The 21,760-nt window shown below is 40.5% G+C and overlaps 2 protein-coding genes across 3 annotated transcripts; both read right to left on the minus strand.

Moving 5' to 3' along the window:
• Positions 1–2,701: 2,701 nt before the first annotated feature.
• On the minus strand, positions 2,702–4,372 carry LOC148097528 (tripartite motif-containing protein 16-like). 2 transcript variants are annotated; one of them, XM_087831591.1, is made up of 2 exons: positions 4,041–4,332; positions 2,702–3,869 (listed from the first exon to the last, which is right to left on the minus strand). In XM_087831591.1, the coding sequence occupies exons 1-2, from the start codon at positions 4,274–4,276 to the stop codon at positions 2,702–2,704; spliced, it is 1,404 nt and encodes a 467-aa protein (XP_087687717.1). In that variant the 5' UTR covers positions 4,277–4,332. The 2 variants fall into 2 exon arrangements, with proteins under 2 accessions (XP_087687717.1, XP_087687716.1); XM_087831590.1 differs by having other exon boundaries at positions 2,702–4,372.
• A 7,596-nt stretch (positions 4,373–11,968) lies between these two features.
• LOC148097529 (tripartite motif-containing protein 16-like) lies at positions 11,969–13,687 on the minus strand. Its single transcript, XM_087831589.1, has one exon. The coding sequence runs from the start codon at positions 13,670–13,672 to the stop codon at positions 11,969–11,971; it is 1,704 nt and encodes a 567-aa protein (XP_087687715.1). The 5' UTR covers positions 13,673–13,687.
• Positions 13,688–21,760: the final 8,073 nt, after the last annotated feature.

The raw sequence follows: 21,760 nt of genomic DNA on the forward strand, positions 1-21,760 counted from the left end.
TTGCACATATTTATTACAGATGCACTGAAGCTAATCGAGATATTTGCTGTCAATCTGTGGCTGCGATTAAACACTTTACTGGAAACTTTACTAACTAGTAACTTAATCCGTCATGACAGAAGCTAATATTTCTGTGCTAACATCGTTTAAACAGTAACAGCTTTACTCCAATATAAGCTAACGTTTACACCGTAACTTTAAGCTAGCACCATAAAGACGGTAAAACACGTAATAATATCTACAAATGCATCTTAAAGATGTTATATTAGCACTCGGTGTATTACTAACATAACCACATTAACATTATTGACACTCGCTGACTTTTAATAGTCATTCTATAAATGCTGTCCGTTTAAATGGTCTTACCTGTAAACACTGCTGCATCCACCGGATTCCAGCCAGAGTGGATTCTGGAGTCTTCCCACGCTCCTGTTAGTGATCCTCCATCTGGATGGATGATAACAACCTTCTGAACAATCTAGCAGGAGATGGCCCATATCTATGGGACTGATTTGTGCTAATAACGCCCATTGTATGGACTGATAACAGCCGAAGCGGGTGAATAAAGTCACCCAGTCGCTAGCTGTGCCATTACCCAGCATACATCACTCCCTCCATAAATGCAATAAACGATACAAAAGTATCGTTCTACATGTTTTTCAGGTAGTTGTTTACATTATATAATTTATTGTGTTCAGTATACGTCACTACAATGTGATTTCGGAAATATATAAATATACAGACAACAGGCTCTTCCGCGCAATCTCTTGTCGTCAATAAGCAACGTTAAGGGAGCAGCATAGTATTCAATGAGAGGACCCTGCACGTCGATAAGTGAAGCAGAGGGAGCCTGACCATGCGTCACACATTTGACGAGTTGGGAGTGAGAACGTGTTGATTAAACATCTCACACAGCCCCTCATCTGTGACCCTTAGCAAACCCACTGGATATCTACCTGTACATAAAGGAGATCAGATCAGTTCCATCTAGACCAGCTGTAACAGGAAAATGCTGCTTACACTTTGATGCATCACTTTCAGTTTGTCATATAAGACAATATATCAGATTGAGGCATTATTTTCCTGCAGTGAGTAAATCTACTTTGTACTTTACTCTTTTCTTTTAGGTAAAGGGTCTAAACAGTACTTGTACACTGTGGAAATCCCATAAGAACGTCTCCTGAACTCTGAAAAATAACAAAACAAAGACTAAAAGGAGGTCATGGGTGCTGATGATGATGATGATGATGATGATGAGGAGGAGGAGGAGGAGTAGCATGCATTTCAAAAGTGACTGATGTCCTAGAATACAACAGAACAGTGTCTCTACAAACTTATGAAAACATGACAGTCTTGCATTAGTTTGTATTCTTATGATTTCAAAAAACGAGGGAAAAATCTCCTTGAAATCCACAATTCCTTTTTGTTATTTCTTAGTGTGTGACGTATTTTATTGCCTTTATGATTGGTGCAAACAGTTTCCTGATTCATAATGGAAATAGATTTTAGACACAGGAGGAACACGCAGTGATCAGCAGGAGCAGCTTGGAGTCCAGTCTTCTTCACACTGAGGAGGGACATATATGCAGGAACAGTTGTCATAACTGTTACAACCACCAGATGGCGAAAGAGTCCCACTGCAACTTTAAGCCATGAAGGATGTGTCTTGATGTTTGCTTGTGATAAATCTGCTTTATGTGAGTCTTTTTCAGAAAGTAACAGTAATATGTCTGATTATATGTCTTTAATCAGTAAAGTCTCGCTTTGCTAGAAATAAATAAATAATAAAATTGTAAACATTTCATGCTGGAGACATCCTCAGACAGAATTAAATACATACATAAACACAGCCTGGTGCCAATAACACAGCTAATGACACTGCTGTATCACTGGCTTTACTGATTAAAGACCATATCTGAAGGAAATCTTTGAACACAACAGAAAGTGACCTTTTAAATCTGCGACACTGATGCTGCATTCAAGGACCATTAAAAACATCTGAAAGGACTTAAGAACATGAAGAAAATGTGACTTGTTTCTCTGTAATGAAGCTGTTTTAGTGAAGAAAGTTGAAAGGTCACAGAGCGACTGCTGAATCTTCTGCTCTAAACATGAACTCTGAACTTTGTGATGCTTCAGGAGGAAAACTGCTTCAGTTATTCTCTCAGATTAGTTTCATATTTTCTGCATCAGATTTGAGTGAGATCCTGGAATGAAGACAGAAGAAAAGACTTTGTTCAAAGTTTGATTTATAGTCAAACCTTCCAGTTTATTCACACAATAAAACATCAACACAATATATGAATTCATTCATTAAAATCACAGTTTTTCCTCATTTGTTTGATGATTTTGACAAAAACAAACACAAACACACACACATGGTCTGCCATACTCATAAAGAGAAATGTGGACATTTTTCAATACAAATATTCCAGAAACATTTAGAGGATAGAGAAGTTTACATTTTCATGTGGAGAAATATTTTAGTAAATCAAAATGATGATGAGCAGTGATAGCCTCCATAAACAGTCACAGGAAAGATCTCCTTTAAAAACTCAGAAACATCAAGAGAACAACTAGAAGATGTGGAGGTACCACCCATAATGTTTGACTGACAGCTGATCTCTGTGCAGAAATGATGGAGAGAAAATAAAATGAAACTAAAATACAGATTTAAACCCACAATATGAAAGACTTCAGTCTATTTCACTTTAATCAACTTAGCAGTGTCTCCATAATTAAACCAAAATGTTAGTCCAGCATAGAGCGGCTGAGTGAATGTGGTCTGGACTCTGTGGAGGAGAGTCATGGTTTCAGAGACGCTGTAGAAGGACAAAATACCTGCTCTGTGATCCAGGTACACTCCTACTCTGGAGGAACGAGGACCTGAGACACGAGTTTGCATGTTGTTGTACCAAAATGTGTAACTGTTGTTGTCACAATCTAATGACCAAGATTTTTCATTATGTCCAAATCTACATTCATTACCCTCTCCTTTTCTGCTGATATTCTTGTATGCGACTGCTACATCAACTCCTCCCCCTCTCCACTCCACCTCCCAGTAACAACATCCAGTCAGACTCTCTCTACTCAGGACCTGCCACGGTCCAGTGAATCTGTCTGGATGATCAGAATAAGACTGTTGTTGTTTCATTACTTTTACTTTTCTGTTCCCCTCTGATAATAACAGCTCTTTGTTTGCTGTGTTTGGATCCAGTGTGATTTCACGTGAATATTTTAAGAATCCAGCTCTGGTCTTTGGCTCTGGTGGATCTGACAGTAAAACATCCACTTCAGTGACTGTCAGTGAGATGTTTGTCCATTCCTCTCTCAGAATGTCCTGTAGTTTATCTCTGACCTCTGACACAGCTGCTGTCACATCCTCAAAGTAGCTCAGAGGACGGATATTGATGCTGGATGAGTCTGTAGACTCACTGAGTGCTGACAGTGAGGGGTAGTTGTGTAGAAACTGGATGTGATCCTCTGTGTGTGAGAGCTGCTTCAGCTCAGCATCTTTCCTCTTCAGCTCAGTGATCTCCTGCTCCAGCTTCTCCTGAAGCTCTTTGACTCGACTCACTTCAGTTTCCTGCTGGGATCTGATCTGCTGCTTCACATCAGAGCTTCTTTTCTGGATGAGATGGATCAGCTCAGTGAAGATCTTCTCACTGTGCTCCACTGTTTGATCAGCAGACTGATTGATGGCCTCCACCTCCTGTTGAAGCAGCTTCACATCTTTCTCTCTGTCCTGGATTCTCTGCTGGATGTTTTGTCGACTCACCTCCAGCTCTCTCTGCCTCTCAGTCCTTTCTGCTGCAGCTGAGACTGTGTCGTGGCCTTTATGTTCATCCATAGAGCAGAGATAACAGATACTCTGCTGATCAGTACGGCAGAACATCTTCATCACCTCATCATGACGAGAGCAGATGTTCTCCTGGAGCTTCTTGGAGGGCTCCACCAGCTTGTGTTTCTTTAACTGAGCTGCTACATAATGCAGCTGAAGGTGTTTCTCACAGTAAGATGTCAAACAGACTAAACAGGACTTGAAAGCTTTCATTTTTCTTCCAGTGCAGACATCACAGGCCACATCTTCAGGTCCAGCATAGCAGTGATCAGCAGGAGCAGCTTGGAGTCCAGTCTTCTTCAGCTCCTCCACTAAATCTGCTAACATGGTGTTTTTCACCAGGACAGGCCTTGCTGTGAAAGTCTGTCTGCACTGAGGGCAGCTGTAGATTTTCTTCTTTTCCTCTTCATCCCAGAAGCTTTTAATACAGTTCATGCAGTAGCTGTGTCCACAGGGAATAGTCACCGGATCCTTCAGTAGATCCAAACAGACTGAACAGCAGAATTTTGTTTGATCCATTTGATTCATGTGCTGTGCCGTTTCACCGTCTCTCAGTGACTGTCAGACAGTTTCACTTCCTCTGAACAGAAACAACCTCTGTGCGCTGAAGGGAAACAGATCTCTGCTCTTTTTCACCTCCTACAGGAAATGAGGCTCACCAGCAACTGCATTTACACCATGTTGTTTAGACCCATCCTGATACAGACTCATCTGTGAAGGGAGGCACTAAAGAAATATTCTTACAGAGCAAACAAGAGCCAATCACATGATGCAGGGTGTGGTATGTTTGGTTACAACATGCAGTAACAAGTCTGACCCAGTTAAAGTTTAATAGTTTATCTTTACTTGGTGCTTTGAAATGTGACAGTCAACACTCAGCGAGTTCATTTTATATTTCAAAAAGTTCAGCAAAGTTTAGGATGCTGTGATGAATAAAAATAAATCACACTTTATATTTTGACATTTTCTAATCTTAGTTCATTCTCACACTTACAGAATGATGCATGGGAACAACTGACTCCACTAAATCAAACCTATGTTCAAATGAAATTATAATCATTAAATAGAAACAAATATTTAAATTTAGCAATAACAAATGCAGATCGGTCCACAGTGTTTACAAAAACAAACAAACAAACATTATTTTGTAGTTTTTCCTGTGTACACAGTCACTGTGGATTTTCAATGAAAACATCAAGATGTGCTTGACATGAAAACTTTCAAGTTTAATTCAAGGTTTTAGTAAAATTTTTCCTGAACTGTTTAGTAATTTTTCACAAAGTGTCCATGTCAGTAATTCATTCAAATGTATTTTGGTCTTAAACTGATCCAGTAAATGTAACTTTTTCTCACCTACTTAACCGAGTATTTTAGTTGTTTAACTGTCATTATAACTAAACTGAACATCCAAAGCTTTTCTCACTGCAGTTTTGTTGTGCAGTTATAGCAGCACTTTGAATCATCCACAGTTTTATAGAACTGTCTGTTGAATTGTTGTTTTGTTTGGTGCAATGCTTGCTTTTATTTAAATATTGATGATAATTTGATATATTTGATTATTTATTACTGGTGCAAACAATTCATTTCTTCATGGTGCAAATATATAGTAGACTCAGGAGTTTAACTCAGTTTTCTTGGCCTTTGTTTATCGTTTCATTTAAAATCTTAATGGGTAAAGATCATCATAATTACATATGAAATTATATGTACAAATTATATGTTCCATTACACTATTAACAGCACAGATTATACAGCAAACATCAGATTCATGGATGGAGCCAGAGGCTAAATGACTTGAATGACTAAATGACACCTCACTTTTATACCTGCTCACCCTTTCTCCCCCCTTCCCTCACTGGACGTCACATCTTCACACTTGGGCCAATCAGGTTGTTGACATTTGATCATCTGATGTCCACCCACACCTCATCTCTCTCTCTCTCTGACTTACAAGATTTAACACAACTTTAAAATCACTTCATTACATTTTCTTTGTTATTCTTAACACAGAATAAAACAGAGTAGCCAGTAGTGGGACCTGGTTCCAGCAACTCTGATGGTGACGGCCCATTTGAAGCTGAAGCTCCGGCACATGAGTCAAAAAATCAACACACTTCTTCAGAAACGCTGCTGAGGTTTGGTTTGTCTGAACAGAGTCACGTGATCAATGACGACTGAAGCTTCATTCAGCACGTCACTGCTTCAGTACCTGATTCAATGATTTATAAGGAATTGAATCATTGGTGGGATTTGTGCTGTGTTTTGGTGATTTTGTGAGAGCGAATCAGTGTGTGACATAATTATAGACATGGAGCCAGGAAGAGAGGACGCTCTGCCTGTTCCTGAATAAAAACCAGTTCATCAGCATTTCTGCTCCCAGGTCTAAAATACTGTATGATACACATACTTACAAATATAGAAGTTATAGTATATAATATATCTTCCTGATGATCGAGGAAAAATGAACCTTCCCATTGAATGTTTTTGGTGATTTCCTTCCTCTTTGGAGCTAAAAGACACCACCCAAACACATGAGCTATCAATGGAAAGACAGGATGTCCTCTATGTAGTACATCAGGACTTATTAGGATAGCTCAAATAAGTCAAAAGATAGAGACCAAAAATAAATGTTTATTACAGAGACCATAAATGAATAGGCTGGTTCTCAGGAGGATGTAAATGTACCTGACTGCTGGTTAATTACTTAATCAGCTGGAAGCAGGGACCTCACAGCACAAGTATACTCACAACCTATGAGATTGATTATAACAGTGGTTCCCAAACTTTTTTTGCTGGGCCCCCCTTGTTTTACAAGAAAAATGTTCGCGCCCCCCTCGCGTGCACGCGCGCACGCGCGCACGAACACATCCTCCAACCACACACACCCATATTTTGCTCCATTGCGGTTTATTTCACACCTCAAACATTTAGTAAACAATTAAGCAAATACAAGTAATCTGCAATAAATTACAGGTAGTAAGGAAATAAACTACTAAGTCTTTTATGCTACTTCTGCACCTACACGGGTATTTTTGAACACGCAGCTGTTTCGTCCACGTAAACGGCGTTTCAAGATTTTTTTAAAACTCCTTTTTTGCGTTTATGTGTGGACGAGGAATATAGAGTTCTTCACGCAACGTCAAAGGTATGTGTCTTTTTTCACGTCACGCTGTGGCCACGTTATTGTTTATATGAGATGAATTGCAGAATGGCAGATAGAGACAAAATACTGTTAATCTGACTATCTGCAGGTTTTACACACAGTTACTGTCCCTCCATTTACAAAGGCAGAGGCGTCACGCAGTGATTATTTTACATGTAGTTGTTTTTTTTCCTGTGTAATAATATTCAACATTGCTATCAATACATTTTTCAAAAAATCCCTCTCTGTGCAAAATGGGTTCAAAAACATAAACAGCTGTGGGATCCTGTTTGTCCGTGATTTGAACAGGGGGAACAAATCGTGGCAGGATCAGCCTGATATTATTTGTATCCCACTGTAACTTTACTGTATAAAGAGCAAACATCTCCAAAATGTCAGGAGTAGTTAGTCATTACAACAAGTGTTTGTGAAATAAAAATCAAGAATGTGGGATCCTGTTTGTCCGTGATTTAAACAGCCCAGCGCTGCTCCCGACGAAGGGAAAACCAGTTCTGCAGGGAGACCTACCTCGGCACTTGTGCAGGTGAAACCAAAGGGAAGATTTGCTTCACCATATTTTCTAGTCTTTGGCTTAGAATGAAGTTGGTTGAAACATATTCAGCGATGCTTCATCTCCTGCTTTGCGTTTGTGTGGGCGCCCGTGCTAACAGTGTCCAAGCGTTGTTTTGTTTTTTTTTTTCCCTTTTCATGCCGCGCCCCCCCTGCAATGGCTCTGCGCCCCCCCTAGGGGGCGGGCCCCACACTTTGGGAACGTCTGGATTATAAGATGTTTTTTTATTAGCAAAAAACATCAAGAAGCCGCAGGACAACAACCCATGGCACGTGTTTAACATCAGACGGCCTCTGATGTTCAAATGAAGCTTTCTGAAGCTTGCATTGAAAAAATGGTTCATTACTCAAAGCTTTTCATCACAGTCCTCTTTGGTGACATCTGGTGGACAAAACTATGAAGAGCAGCTTAAATCTGCAGCTTATAATGAACTGCTTCATTATTATTGCCCACTCTGCAGACCTGAAAAAAATAATGTCACGTTTATTTCAATAATAAATCATTTAGATGAAAAAACCGGGACAGGAAACTGAACAGGTGACGCAGCTAGGGGCAACTGATGCAGCTGGTGGCAACACTACAGACCAAGCTGGAACACTGAAAGGCAGAGGAGCAGGCTCAACGAAAACAGTTTGTGTGAAACTGGTTCCATGCATTGAACCAGCAGGTGCAGAACATAAGGTGATCTAAACTGCAAAAACTAACAGAAACAGACCTGATCTCGGGAAGTCCCGATTCCCGTGTGAACTTATGAAATCCGCACTAGCGAGAACGCGAGTACGGACTCACGTACTTGAGCATCTAGAAACGGCCTAACAGTCTGCAGTTTATGAAGAAATCTCAGCTAACATCAGCTAACAATGTTAGCTTGGTGGCAAGTAGCCTTCATAAATAGTAACAAAAATCACAGAGACATCGAAGATACTGAAGTTTCGCCCATCCCATTCTTCTTATGACGTGGTGTCGGAAATGCATTCCTGCCTGTGCACTGCTGGCTCTGTTGTGCTGGCTCCGGGTCCATTGTGTAATTGACGCCACCAACATTAACAGGACGCTTACATTAGAGCTGTTATTGTGTGTTTTGTTTAGGTTTCTGGCAATCGAAGAATCGAAGAAACTGTATTAATTCCAGAGGGAAGTTGAGTTTTTTAAAAAAAGGGCCACTGGTTGGACATGAACCCACGACAGCCGCTCTCAGCCATACATCATATGATTGCATGGTCATCCATCCGAGCTAAAGCTGCACCCGACTGCATTTAATCACCAAAATTGGAGAAGGGATAGAGAGGACATAGCCTAACATATGAAACAGGAAATGACCACTGTGTGTTCCATTTATTTTAACAAAGTAACTGTATTCTGAATATCACCTAATTAAATGGGAACTGTGACGGAATACAGTTACTCATATTTTGCATTTTAAATACGTAACGCCAGTACATGTATTCCATTACTCCCCAACACTGCCCAATGAAACACATTTAGCACTGTGGATAAAAATGATCCAATGTGAAAATGTAATTTGACGCCCAACCCCCATCATCCAACCCTTGAAAGAGAAAGAACATGACGAGAGAGGATGACATGGGAGCTTGTCACATTTCACTCACTTATTCTCAGCTCAGCACTTATTCTATTGCTGGGTGTGAGTGGTGTCCCCTGGTGGTCCGCCACAAATACCACCCCCCTCCCAAACACCCAGCAGGGTCCCCCACTAGTCCAGGACGTTGGGCATAAGCAAACTGCCAGAACGGCTGAACCTGGGAGGCGGGGAAATGGTAGAGGGAGTCCTAGCCTGAGTATGAGGCCGGCGTGGGCAGCCAGGAAAGGCTGAAGGAACTCGAGCTCCGGTGGTCAAGAGGTGCCGCTAAAGGAAAAACCAGAGTCCAGTAATCCTGTGAGGTGGTCGGCCACGGCGGGGGACCTGGGCTAGTGTCACTTGGTTGTCCACCTGAACATTGGCCAGTTTAAGTCTGTCCACACATACAGTCTCCCTATGCCTGCCGAAACCCAAACAAAGTGCTTCTGGCCTGATTTGAGGACCCCATATGGGCCGTCATAGAGTGGACGCAGCGGTGTCCTATGTGCATCGTGCCGGACAAAAACAAACTTTGAACTGTCTGAAGTCTTTGGAACAAAAGTGTCAGGCAGGCAATGGTGCACGGGACCTGGAACACCAAATGAGTCCACTTGCTAGCGAGGGGACAACACCAGGGAATGGGAGCACGGGGAGGGGCTCTCAGGCAAGAATTCCCCGGGGACACGGAGAGGCTGACCGAGGGCCAGTTCAGCTGTAGAGATGCCAAGAACCACTGCACAGAGCAGCCCCAGCAAAACCTGGGGTGGCCAACCCGGCCACTAATAGTCAAAGAAGCACAGAGTGCAACCTTAAGCCACCTGTGAAACCTCTCGCACATCCCATTAGCCTGCGGGTGGTATGCAGTGGTGCGGTGAATCTTGACTCCCAGGCTGTCAGCCCTGAAACATAATGAGGGCCCTGTCGGATGTAATGTCAGTAGGGGGACCACAACGTGAAACCCAAGTCAAGAAAACAACTGGTACCGGTCCGTGGCCCGGCGGTTAGGGACCGCTGCTTTAGTGTGCTTATGGACCTTTGTGCGCATGGAACGCATGCAGCCCATTCCCTAACTGACTTGCGAAGGCCTGGCCAAACAAATGTGGAGCTGACCAGTTTGACAGAGGCCCGGGCCACCGGATATGATAACTCATGCACAGAGTCAAAAACGCGAAGACGCCATGAAACGGGAACCACGGGCCATGAGCGACCAGTCGAAACGTTACAGACCAGAGCAGGAAAGGTCTGTGCTCCAGCATGAGGCCCGCCGGTGCAGACTGAAGTGCAAAGATGTCCGAGTCACCGCACTGCTTCAGGGCCAATCAGAATGTCCGGCCATCAGTTTGTGCCCTGAGGCTGCGCGATGCAGCAGGACAATGATCCGAAACACATCAACAAGTCTACAAAACAAACAACTACAAAATAAAAACTTTGGAGTGTCCTAATGAAAGTTTGGACTTAAATGAGACTGAAATACTTTGGCATGATCTTAAACATCCTGTTCATGTCTGAAAACCCTCCAGTGTTTCTAAAATAAATAAAAAGGTTGTGGAATTGCGTAAACAAATTCTGGATTTAAATCAGATTGAGATGCTTTGCTGTGGTTCATTTTTTACATGCAGACTAGTAAAGTGAACCAGAGTCAAATTCCTTTTTTGTGTGCACAAACTTGGTCAAATAAAGATGATTTTGATTCTGATTCAAGAGATTCTGCAATAAGGAGTCAGCCAAAATTCCTCCATGACAATGCAAAAGACTCATCGTCAGTAACAATAAATTCTTGATTCCTTTTTTTGTTAGTACGGGAGACACAACCTGTTATTAGGTTTGGAGGGTAATTATGTTTTGATATTGAAAAGTGGAGAAAGTGTGAGAGTGCGTGCAAAGGTTTGAATACACAGGTGTGTGTGTGTGTGTGTGTGTGTGTGTGTGTGTGTGTGTGTGTGTAAGGGATTACAAGCTCTCAAGAAAACTGATTATTTCTTTTATTTAAGTTTCATTTGTTTTAGTATAATTTAAAAACAAAAGAGCAACAATTGGCAGAGATGAGATTATTTTGACTTGGTAAACGTAACAAACAGATTTTGTGTTTGTTGTTACTTTTTCAAAAGTAACAATAACGAAGTTCACCTCCTCTTTAAAGACCGCAGGTGCAAATAGTTTAACGGTTAATGTAAAATATTTCTGAAGGAAATGTTCATGTTTTTTTAGGAAGGCTATAATCGTTCAAAAACAATGCCACACCACATCCTTCCAGTTCATCTACAGTATAACGTCACAGAAAACATCATCACTGCAAAGCTGGTCTGTCTGCACTGTAGACCTGGCACCCAATCAAAAACATCTGACACTGTTGGGAAAAACAAAAACAAGCAAACACAAAGTGCTGAGATGTTACATAACTGACTTGATGAAGCCACCTGAGAAAATATTCTTCGGACACAAATACTGTCCTCACTTTTAAAGAGCAAACTCTTAAATATTATGTTTAAAAGAAGATTTAAACCTGTTGCTGGCATAAAATTCAAAATGAGTATATATTCATATAAATAATTCATTTCTTTACAAATATATATACAGGAAGGTCTTGTATTGTCTCTGTCCCAGCCCATGAATTGGAAAACAAAAACCAAAAAAACAATAACTAAATAAAATCAAATAAATATATTCCACTTAAATACATACAAATACAAACACAAACATTTATATTTTTTTGTGGAAAAATACTTTATAAATAAAAGTCATCTAGTACAGTGCAGAAATGCTAAAACAGTGATTGTGATAATTTACAGAGAGAAAATAATAATAATAACGTACAGATGTGAGCCAGCTGCTGTATCAAAAACACGTCTGTTTCAGTTTAGTAAACTTAGCAGTGTTTCCAAAGCAGTGAAGCCAAAGTCCAGCATAGAGCGGCTGAGTGAATGTGGTCTGGACTCTGTGGAGGAGAGTCATGGTTTCAGAGACGCTGTAGAAGGACAAAATACCTGCTCTGTGATCCAGGTACACTCCTACTCTGGAGGAACGAGGACCTGAGACTCGAGCTTGGATGTTGTTGTACCAAAATGTATAACTGTTTTTGAAGCAGTCTAGTGCCCAGGATTTTTCATTACGTCCAAATCTATATTCATTCCCACTCCCTGCTCTGCTGATATTCTTGTATGCGACTGCTACATAAGCTCCTCTCCCTCTCCACTCCACCTCCCAGTAACAACGTCCAGTCAGACTCTCTCTACTCAGAACTTGCCACATTATAGTGAATCTGTCTGAATGATCAGAATAAGACTGTTGTTGATTCATTGCTGTTACTTTTCTGTTCCCCTCTGATAATAACAGATGTTTGTTTGCTGTGTTTGGATCCAGTGTGATTTCACATGAATATTTTAAGAATCCAGCTCTGGTCTTTGGCTCTGGTGGATCTGACAGTAAAACATCCACTTCAGTGACTGTCAGTGAGATGTTTGTCCATTCCTCTCTCAGAATGTCCTGTAGTTTATCTCTGACCTCTGACACAGCTGCTGTCACATCCTCAAAGTAGCTCAGAGGACGGATATTGATGCTGGATGAGTCTGTAGACTCACTGAGTGCTGACAGTGAGGGGTAGTTGTGTAGAAACTGGATGTGATCCTCTGTGTGTGAGAGCTGCTTCAGCTCAGCATCTTTCCTCTTCAGCTCAGTGATCTCCTGCTCCAGCTTCTCCTGAAGCTCTTTGACTCGACTCACTTCAGTTTCCTGCTGGGATCTGATCTGCTGCTTCACATCAGAGCTTCTTTTCTGGATGAGATGGATCAGCTCAGTGAAGATCTTCTCACTGTGCTCCACTGTTTGATCAGCAGACTGATTGATGGCCTCCACCTCCTGTTGAAGCAGCTTCACATCTTTCTCTCTGTCCTGGATTCTCTGCTGGATGTTTTGTCGACTCACCTCCAGCTCTCTCTGCCTCTCAGTCCTTTCTGCTGCAGCTGAGACTGTGTCGTTATGTTCATCCACAGAGCAGAGATAACAGATACTCTGCTGATCAGTACGGCAGAACATCTTCATCACCTCATCATGACGAGAGCAGATGTTCTCCTGGAGCTTCTTGGAGGGCTCCACCAGCTTGTGTTTCTTTAATGGAGGTGAATCATAATGAGGTTGAAGGTGTTTCTCACAGTAAGATGTCAAACAGAATAAACAGGACTTGAAGGCTTTCATTTTTCTTCCAGTGCAGACATCACAGGCCACATCTTCAGGTCCAGCATAGCAGTGATCATCATCAGGGGCATCTTGAAGCCTAATCCTCTTCAGCTCCTCCACCAACTCAGCTAACATGGTGTTTTTCATCAAGAAAGGCCTCGGTGTGAAAGTCTGTCTGCACTGAGGGCAGCTGTGAGCTTGCTTTGTATCTTCTGCATCCCAGTGGGCTTTGAGACATCTCATGCAGTAGTTGTGTCCACAGGGAATAGTTGTGGGATCCTTCAGTAGATCCAAACAGATCGAACAGCAGAATTTTGTTTCGTTGTTCTGAAATTCTAGCTCCGCCATTTCAGCTCTCAGTTTCATGCACAGCCAACATGTGTCTCTGTCTGCAATGTTAGAAAAGTTTGTCTGAGCTTCCAGACATATAAGCTGGTTACACCCACTCACAAATTTAAAGAACCGTGAACGTGAAGAATGAGCAAATATGTACCGAGTGGGTGAAACACCCAACCCTGACGTATCATCAGGGTTGGGTGTTTTGTTTGGGTTTTTTTTAGATGCAACAGTTGTTCGAGATGCTGGAGATGTATTCATTCACAACAAACAAGGGTGTGCTATAATTACATGCTTTAATGTTGTAAATGTTAATGTGATAAGTTACTTTTGTTTTATTCCCACGTCAACACTGTGCTTTAGTAAAGGGCACACCTTTTGTAAGTCTCTGCCTCATATAATCAGGAATGTTAACAAAATAATTGCTGTAGCGTCAATATTTGGGAAACAAAAAAAGATTTTTTATAAAACAAAAAAACAAATAAAAAAGACCAAGAACACAACAGAAATCTACCATCTGACTTTGCATCTGGCCCTTCTTGTTTTCTGTTGTCGCATGCTGTTGTTTGCTTGTTTGCTCACCTCTCCTCCAGACTACACCTGGTCTCTAGCTGGCAAAGGCCCAGGAACAGCAACACCATGAGTCTTTATGACGTCCTTTTAATGGTGAGGTTGGTGGAAGGGAATGTGCCACGTGTAGTATCTGCTGGTTTTAAACGCTTGCAGAATCGGGGAATTTTCTCAATATATTTGTCTCAATGTTCTCACAGTTAACTTATTATCATTATACTCGAATGGCAGATTGAGAATTGTTCATTTATTTAATCCATAATTGTATTTAACTGTTATTTCAAGGAGTGGAAAAAGCCACTGGCTATTACGTCAGGGGCTGCAACTCCTCTGGAGGATCGGTGTGTGCCAGATTGTGATGGAGAGTCGGGGGTCCTTGTTAAAGGGGTTTTGCCCAGTGCCGAGCAGTGTTGGTCAAGTTACTTGAAAAAAGTAATCAGTAACTAATTACTGAGTACTTCCCCAAAAAAGTAATCCCATTACTATACTGATTACTTATTTTCAAAGGTAATTAATTACTTAGTTACTTAGTTACTTTTTAAAAACACGATTTACACCCTGAATAGGTGATAAAGTGATAGATCTTTCAGCCCAATTCTACTTTTTCTACATAATCATCATACAAAATGTAATCAAATGGAAAAGTCTCTTTTTAAAACTTGTTTTATTAGTTTTAATCTTTTAACTTTATGCATCAAGTAAAAATTTAATTATATGCAACATTCTCTGACTGGAAGAAATTTGTTTAATATTTAAACCTATTTTCTGCACATTCCAGCACATAAAATATTTTTTTGTGTGTGTTTACACTCAGTCTTTCAAATAGATGCAAGTAAAACACAGCAGAAAATAAATAAAGTCAAAGACTAGCGGTCCTGTTGCTCTATTTTCACCTGTAAAGCAGGAGTGGGGTAGGCGGAGGTTTACCCTGGTGCAGGTGTGCCGCAGCGGTCAGTGGAAGAATCCGCGAGTTTCTCTGTGAGTTTCCCATTACGTCGTAGCTACCCGGTGCTTGCTCGGAAGTTTAGGGGTTTTTTCACTGTAAAAAGAAGTTTTCTTCCCACGCGCAACGGACACTAATGTTTTTGTCACTTTTTATGGAATCAAACTCAAAGTAAGGTCAGTACTTCCACGCTTTAAATGCTGCACGCTCATACTCTCTCTGCACTCGATATATGATCCATTGTTGATCTGCACACAGCTGTTGTCACGAACGTCGCACTTGCTTACGTCACTGTCATGAGACATTCTCGCAAAAAATCATGGTTTTAGTAACGCAGTAACGCAGCGTTCCTACAGGAAAGTAACGGTAATCTAATTACCGTTTTTGCAATAGTAATCCCTTACTTTACTCGTTACTTGAAAAAAGTAATCGGATTACAGTAACGCGTTACTCTCTGGTGCCGAGTGGTTTCTATGTAGTTAGGATTATCTTTAAATTGCACATGTTATCTTTTCTTTGTGGAGCTTTTCTAGTTTGATTTTCCTTTAGTTTGCTGCTCTGTATATATGACACATTAGATCACAGCTGTAAAGGAAATAATAAAAAGGCTGGACTGTCAACCCTCCGAACAATTTATTTCTGCCTGCAGAACTCGACCAACCCTCACACGGAGTCTCTGTGCCATGTGATGTTTGCTGATGACGTTGTGATCTTTTGTGATTGTAGGGACGATGTGGAAGCGAGTCTGGAGAGGTGTAGGTATGCTCTGGAGAGAACAGACATAAAAAGTAGTAGCGGGAGGGTTTGTAAAGTGCGCATATTAGGGTTTAATCATCAAAAGAAACAGACAGTGCACAAGGGAGGTGAAGAAGCGAGAGCACACAGGGTGTAGTGGTTGGAGATGAGCGTTGGGGTGATTTATGACTGAAGAATAAGACCAAGAGATAGTAGTGACACCTGCCTGAGGTGTGGTTTGGAGATGGTGGTGCTGACAAAAACACAGGAGGCTGAGCTGGAGGCCGCAGATGAAGACACAAAGGTTTTCATTGGAAATGACCAAAATGGACATGATTAGATCAGTACTGGCAGCAGGAGGGATATCGCTGCATTTAATATTAAAAACACTGTATGTGTTGAGTCTGTGTTTCCACAGGCCCCGCTAGTTGAGAGACTTATTCCTCATGAAGAACACAAGACAAAACAGAAGATCTTCAACCGGTCTTTAACTCGCTAACGAGGGAAGCCTTGGTCAGAACCAGGCGGTGGAGCATACTGCTCATCACCTGTCTCTAGCCCAAATCCTTCAAAGAGCAGCTCTCCTCGTAGCCTTTTTATTGACAAACTGTTACAATACACATCACAGCACCTCCCTCCGTAAAACCCCCCAATGGTTCTAAGACAAGGCACTGTGTGTGTGCGTGTGTGTGTGTGTGTGTGTGTGTGTGTGTGTGTGTGTGTGTGTGTGTGTGTGTGTGTGTGTGTGTGTGTGTTTGTGTGTCATGGGGGTGTGTTTATGTGACCTCCTGCTCACCAAAAGGATCATAAAAGCAGGAAGCAACATTAAACAGACCCTTCACAGGGATGTGCTTGTGATAAAACACTACAGCCTCCTCCCAGAACCTCGAGAGGCTGGGGAGGGGGACAAAGGAATGTCTTCAATCCTATAGTTTGAACTAAGACTTTACAAATTTAAGAAACACAATGACAACATTTGACAATTTGACTGAACAGTATGCTTTAAGCGAGGTCAGTACTAATGCACTAAAAAATGCAGATCGTGTAATTTAGTAAACTTGGCAATATCAAAACTCTATCATCAGGACAAAGATAAACTGATGGAATATAACTGAGTATTATATTAATGTTTGACAGATGGTTTTAGTTTTTATTCCTCCAGCTGAAGCTCTGATTTGAGATCAACTAAAAAATTAATATTCAAAACAGCATTCAAATGTAGGCTTAATCTAATTTGATAAATTTGATGTTTGATTGATAAAGTTAGCATGTACAAATCGTGGCTCTGTTTCATATGATTGTAACAGAACAATAAAGTTGTAAAATTGTTTGCAAGCAACACTGAAAAACGTTGAAGAATAAAGTGTCGTCTAAAAATCCATGTTTATTACGATAAACACTGATGAAAAAGAGTCTTGACTGTCAGAGGTGCTCTCTCTCTCTATCTCTATATATATATGTATACACACACATATATATATGTATATATATGTGTGTGTGTGTGTGTGTGTGTGTGTGTGTGTTTGTGTGTTTCTGTCAAAATAACATCAGCAGGAGCAGCTTGGAGTCTTCTTCACACTGAGGAGGGACATATATGCAGAAACAGTTGTCATAACTGTTACAACCACCAGATGGCGAAAGAGTCCCACTGCAACTTTAAGCCATTAAGGATGTGTCTTGATGTTTGCTTGTGATAAATCTGCTTTATGTGAGTCTTTTTCAGAAAGTAACAGTAATATGTCTGATTATATGTCTTTAATCAGTAAAGTCTCGCTTTGCTAGAAATAAATCAATAATAAAATTGTAAACATGCAGCTGTATGTTAGAAGTCAAAGGGTCCTTAAGTCTTCTGTAAATTGACGGGGATCAAATGAAGGACACAAGTATCTGTTCTTACTCTAATAAATGCTGCTTTAATATCCAACAGACTATTTTCCTTCCTCATCAGCAGTAAACAGCTCGACTGCGTCTGTGCATTTGTGTCCTCCATACTTGTTTACACAGACATCTCAGGCTTGATGCCACGATGCAGTGTAGAAACCTGACAACCCTCTGACTCATGTTCAAATGTTCAAGGACATTTCTCAGGATCATGTATGACCCCTTTTTGACATTTGGACTTTCATTAATAATATTTGTGTTTCTGAGTCCTTTTTGTGGAGACTTCTGTCCAACGTAGTGTCCAAATGAAGCCTGAAGCTTTTCTTCACCCTCTTGTCAGATGGTCAGCAACAAAACTCTGTTCCAACCAATGTCTGATAAGAGATGAGACACAGCAGCTGAGCAAATGATCATTTCATGCTGAAGACATCCTCAGACAGAATTAAATACATACATAAACACAGCCTGGTGCCAATAACACAGCTAATGACACTGCTGTATCACTGGCTTTACTGATTAAAGACCATATCTGAAGGAAATCTTTGAACACAACAGAAAGTGACCTTTTAAACCTGCAACACTGATGCTGCATTCAAGGACCATTAAAAACATCTGAAAGGACTTAAGAACATCAAGAAAATGTGACTTGTTTCTCTGTAATGAAGCTGTTTTAGTGAAGAAAGTTGAAAGGTCACAGAACGACTGCTGAATCTTCTGCTCTAAACATGAACTCTGAACTTTGTGATGCTTCAGGAGGAAAACTGCTTCAGTTATTCTCTCAGATTAGTTTCATATTTTCTGCATCAGATTTGAGTGAGATCCTGGAATGAAGACAGAAGAAAAGACTTTGTTCAAAGTTTGATTTATAGTCAAACCTTCCAGTTTATTCACACAATAAAACATCAACACAATATATGAATTCATTCATTAAAATCACAGTTTTTCCTCATTTGTTTGATGATTTTGACAAAAACAAACACAAACACACACACATGGTCTGCCATACTCATAAAGAGAAATGTGGACATTTTTCAATACAAATATTCCAGAAACATTTAGAGGATAGAGAAGTTTACATTTTCATGTGGAGAAATATTTTAGTAAATCAAAATGATGATGAGCAGTGATAGCCTCCATAAACAGTCACAGGAAAGATCTCCTTTAAAAACTCAGAAACATCAAGAGAACAACTAGAAGATGTGGAGGTACCACCCATAATGTTTGACTGACAGCTGATCTCTGTGCAGAAATGATGGAGAGAAAATAAAATGAAACTAAAATACAGATTTAAACCCACAATATGAAAGACTTCAGACTATTTCACTTTCATCAGCTCAGCGGTATCTTCAAGTCCACTATATGAAAACATCAGTCCAGCATAGAGCGGCTGAGTGAATGTGGTCTGGACTCTGTGGAGGAGAGTCATGGTTTCAGAGACGCTGTAGAAGGACAAAATACCTGCTCTGTGATCCAGGTACACTCCTACTCTGGAGGAACGAGGACCTGAGACACGAGTTTGGATGTTGTTGTACCAAAATGTATAACTGTTGTTGTTACAATCTAATGACCAAGATTTGTCATTATAGCCAAATACACATTCATTACCCCCTCCTTTTCTGCTGATATTCTTGTATGCGACTGCTACATAACCTCCTCTCCCTCTCCACTCCACCTCCCAGTAACAACGTCCAGTCAGACTCTCTCTACTCAGGACCTGACACCATCCAGTGAATTAGTTTGAATTAGAATTGAATTAATTCATTTTATGGCTGGGCTGTATGTGGGGTTATATCATGTTATTTGGGCAGGAGTACCTGTCCCCTGTTAGACTTAGAAAGTTTCTCCATAAGTAGAGTTTCTAACTCTTCTAGCACATCTGTGGCTGACAGCTTTTTGGTGGCTCTTTTTACCCCACACTGGTTGTGAGTGTGTAAATAGCCCCACTAGTTCTTTTGGGTTGCAGTTAACTTGGGAGGAAGGGGTGGGTCTGCCATGACTAGATGAATAACAATTATCTGGGATACATAAATTTCATAATGCATGCATATATCTCTATAAACCTGGCCTGAGTGCTGCCATTTTTTTACATTCAGTTATTTCTCTTAGAAATGTTGGAACTAAATAATGAATGTGTTCCAGTTAAATGCAAACACTGGTCAGTGTAAATGGCTCATTGGGACACAGAAACCTTTAAATGAAACCTGATATCTAGTGTCAAACAATATCAAAGCTGTAGAAGATGTTTACAGTCAGGATTTATAAAACTATGATTGTAAATAAATTCAAACAAGTGAGCTTTTCTCTTTGTGCTGAATATCAACACTGTGATTTCTTAGACTGTAAGCTTTACTTTAGCACAACCAGTTGTAGAAGCCGTCACTCCAAATGTCTTTTGATAACAAGAAAAAAATACCTATAGAGTACACGGCCTGAAGTTCTTCTCCGACATCTTCTGCCATCAGCTTTGTCTGCTGGTTTGAAGACAATAAACCACAAAAAAGATGATTTAGTCACTTTGTCTGTGTCATGCCGCTCGAATGTGTCGTGTAACGATGTTGAATAGCCGTCGTTATCCCTCTGCTGTGTCAGTAGGATTGTACTGTACAGCATCTCATTGATATGTGAGGAATGCTAATGTAACACGATAACAGACTTACATCATTAAAATATAAAGGGCAGGAGATATTTCGATATTTTTTATATTTATATTACATTTTATAGCTGACGGATATTACTAAATAGATAGAATTTACTATGTAGCTGGATGAACATGAAAAATATGTCTATAATAACAAATGACCATGAGAGCCAGTAGAATTAATTCAACTGGACACTCAAAAGACGTTTGTTGTTCAGCAGAACAGTGTCCAGTATGTTGGCTGTTATACTTTGTTGTGTTTGAAAATAAAAGTTGGGCTGATTTTAACATCATTACAAAAAGTGTTGTTAATTATTTTTAATCATATTCAGGTTACCACAAATAGTTTTTTCATTTAGTTGAACTTGAAATGTTTGTCAGTAGGTAAACAATTAAAATTGTACAGTCAGAAATATCAAGTTATTCTTAATACTGCAGACTTGCAATGTGTAAGTTGTCCTTACAGTCATCTTAAGTAAGCTTTACTTAGATTTTTTTAGGCAACGAGTTTCCTCAATATTTTTCGAGTTCTGGGAACTAACAAGGCTGTACAGTGTACTCAAAATGAGCCAGGTACAGCGTGTGATGGTGGTGCACACGCATAGACCATGGTGTGGTGGCAGGTTGAAAGGTTGTGGTGGTGGATGCATGACTTGTCTTAGCAGTAAAAATCCATCTGCAACTGAACTTGTCTCTCAAGAGTGACTTATAATTTACTGTGATGTTCAGAAGCTGGCCTCTCAGATGACTCCATCATATCCAGAATTCTTTTCTTCATCTGTATGTCCACCTCTGCAACATTCCGCAAATGTGTTTCAGTTGAAAGTCTTCTTTTAAGTCTGTCCTGTCTGTAGCCCTTGAGTTTTGCCTTGACAAAAGGTAGAATAATGAAAAAGAAATGAAGCACAATAAATGTTAAAAATAAATGAGTGGTGGAATGCCAAGATGAATATTTCCTTAAGTGCTCCACTTAAATATTTTAGGTTAAGTGTTGTCTTTTCCTATACTTTTAAGTGTACAAGATTGTTGAGGTAGGGATTGAAGAGCAACACAGTTACACTGCAGATTGAGATGAATATAAATGTGTGATTATGATGACTTGGTATAGGTTAAGCTACACAGTAGTTAAAGAAATGAAGCCGAGCTGTATGATTACTAGGTGAAAGCTAAAGGAAACGCGCGTATGCGTCTCCCGGTCCCCCAAGCAAGGGCCGTGGCAAGTGAATTCGTGAGGGATTCGAACTGGCGGCGCTCTGTACCAGAGACTTCCGCCACATGTCATACGCCAAGCGGCCGGCCGGAAGAAAAACAGGACATTTATCTTTTATTCTCCAGCCAGCTTCTTTTCTCA

Source organism: Neolamprologus brichardi, chromosome 18 (genome assembly GCF_056152115.1).
Source record: "Neolamprologus brichardi isolate AB-2024 chromosome 18, ASM5615211v1, whole genome shotgun sequence".
NCBI lineage: Eukaryota > Metazoa > Chordata > Actinopteri > Cichliformes > Cichlidae > Neolamprologus > Neolamprologus brichardi.

Coding starts and splice junctions, on each gene's coding strand:
- LOC148097528 (XM_087831590.1), bottom strand. CDS start 4,369: ATGAATCAAATGGATCAAACAAAATTCTGCTGTTCAGTCTGTTTGGAT.
- LOC148097529 (XM_087831589.1), bottom strand. CDS start 13,672: ATGAAACTGAGAGCTGAAATGGCGGAGCTAGAATTTCAGAACAACGAA.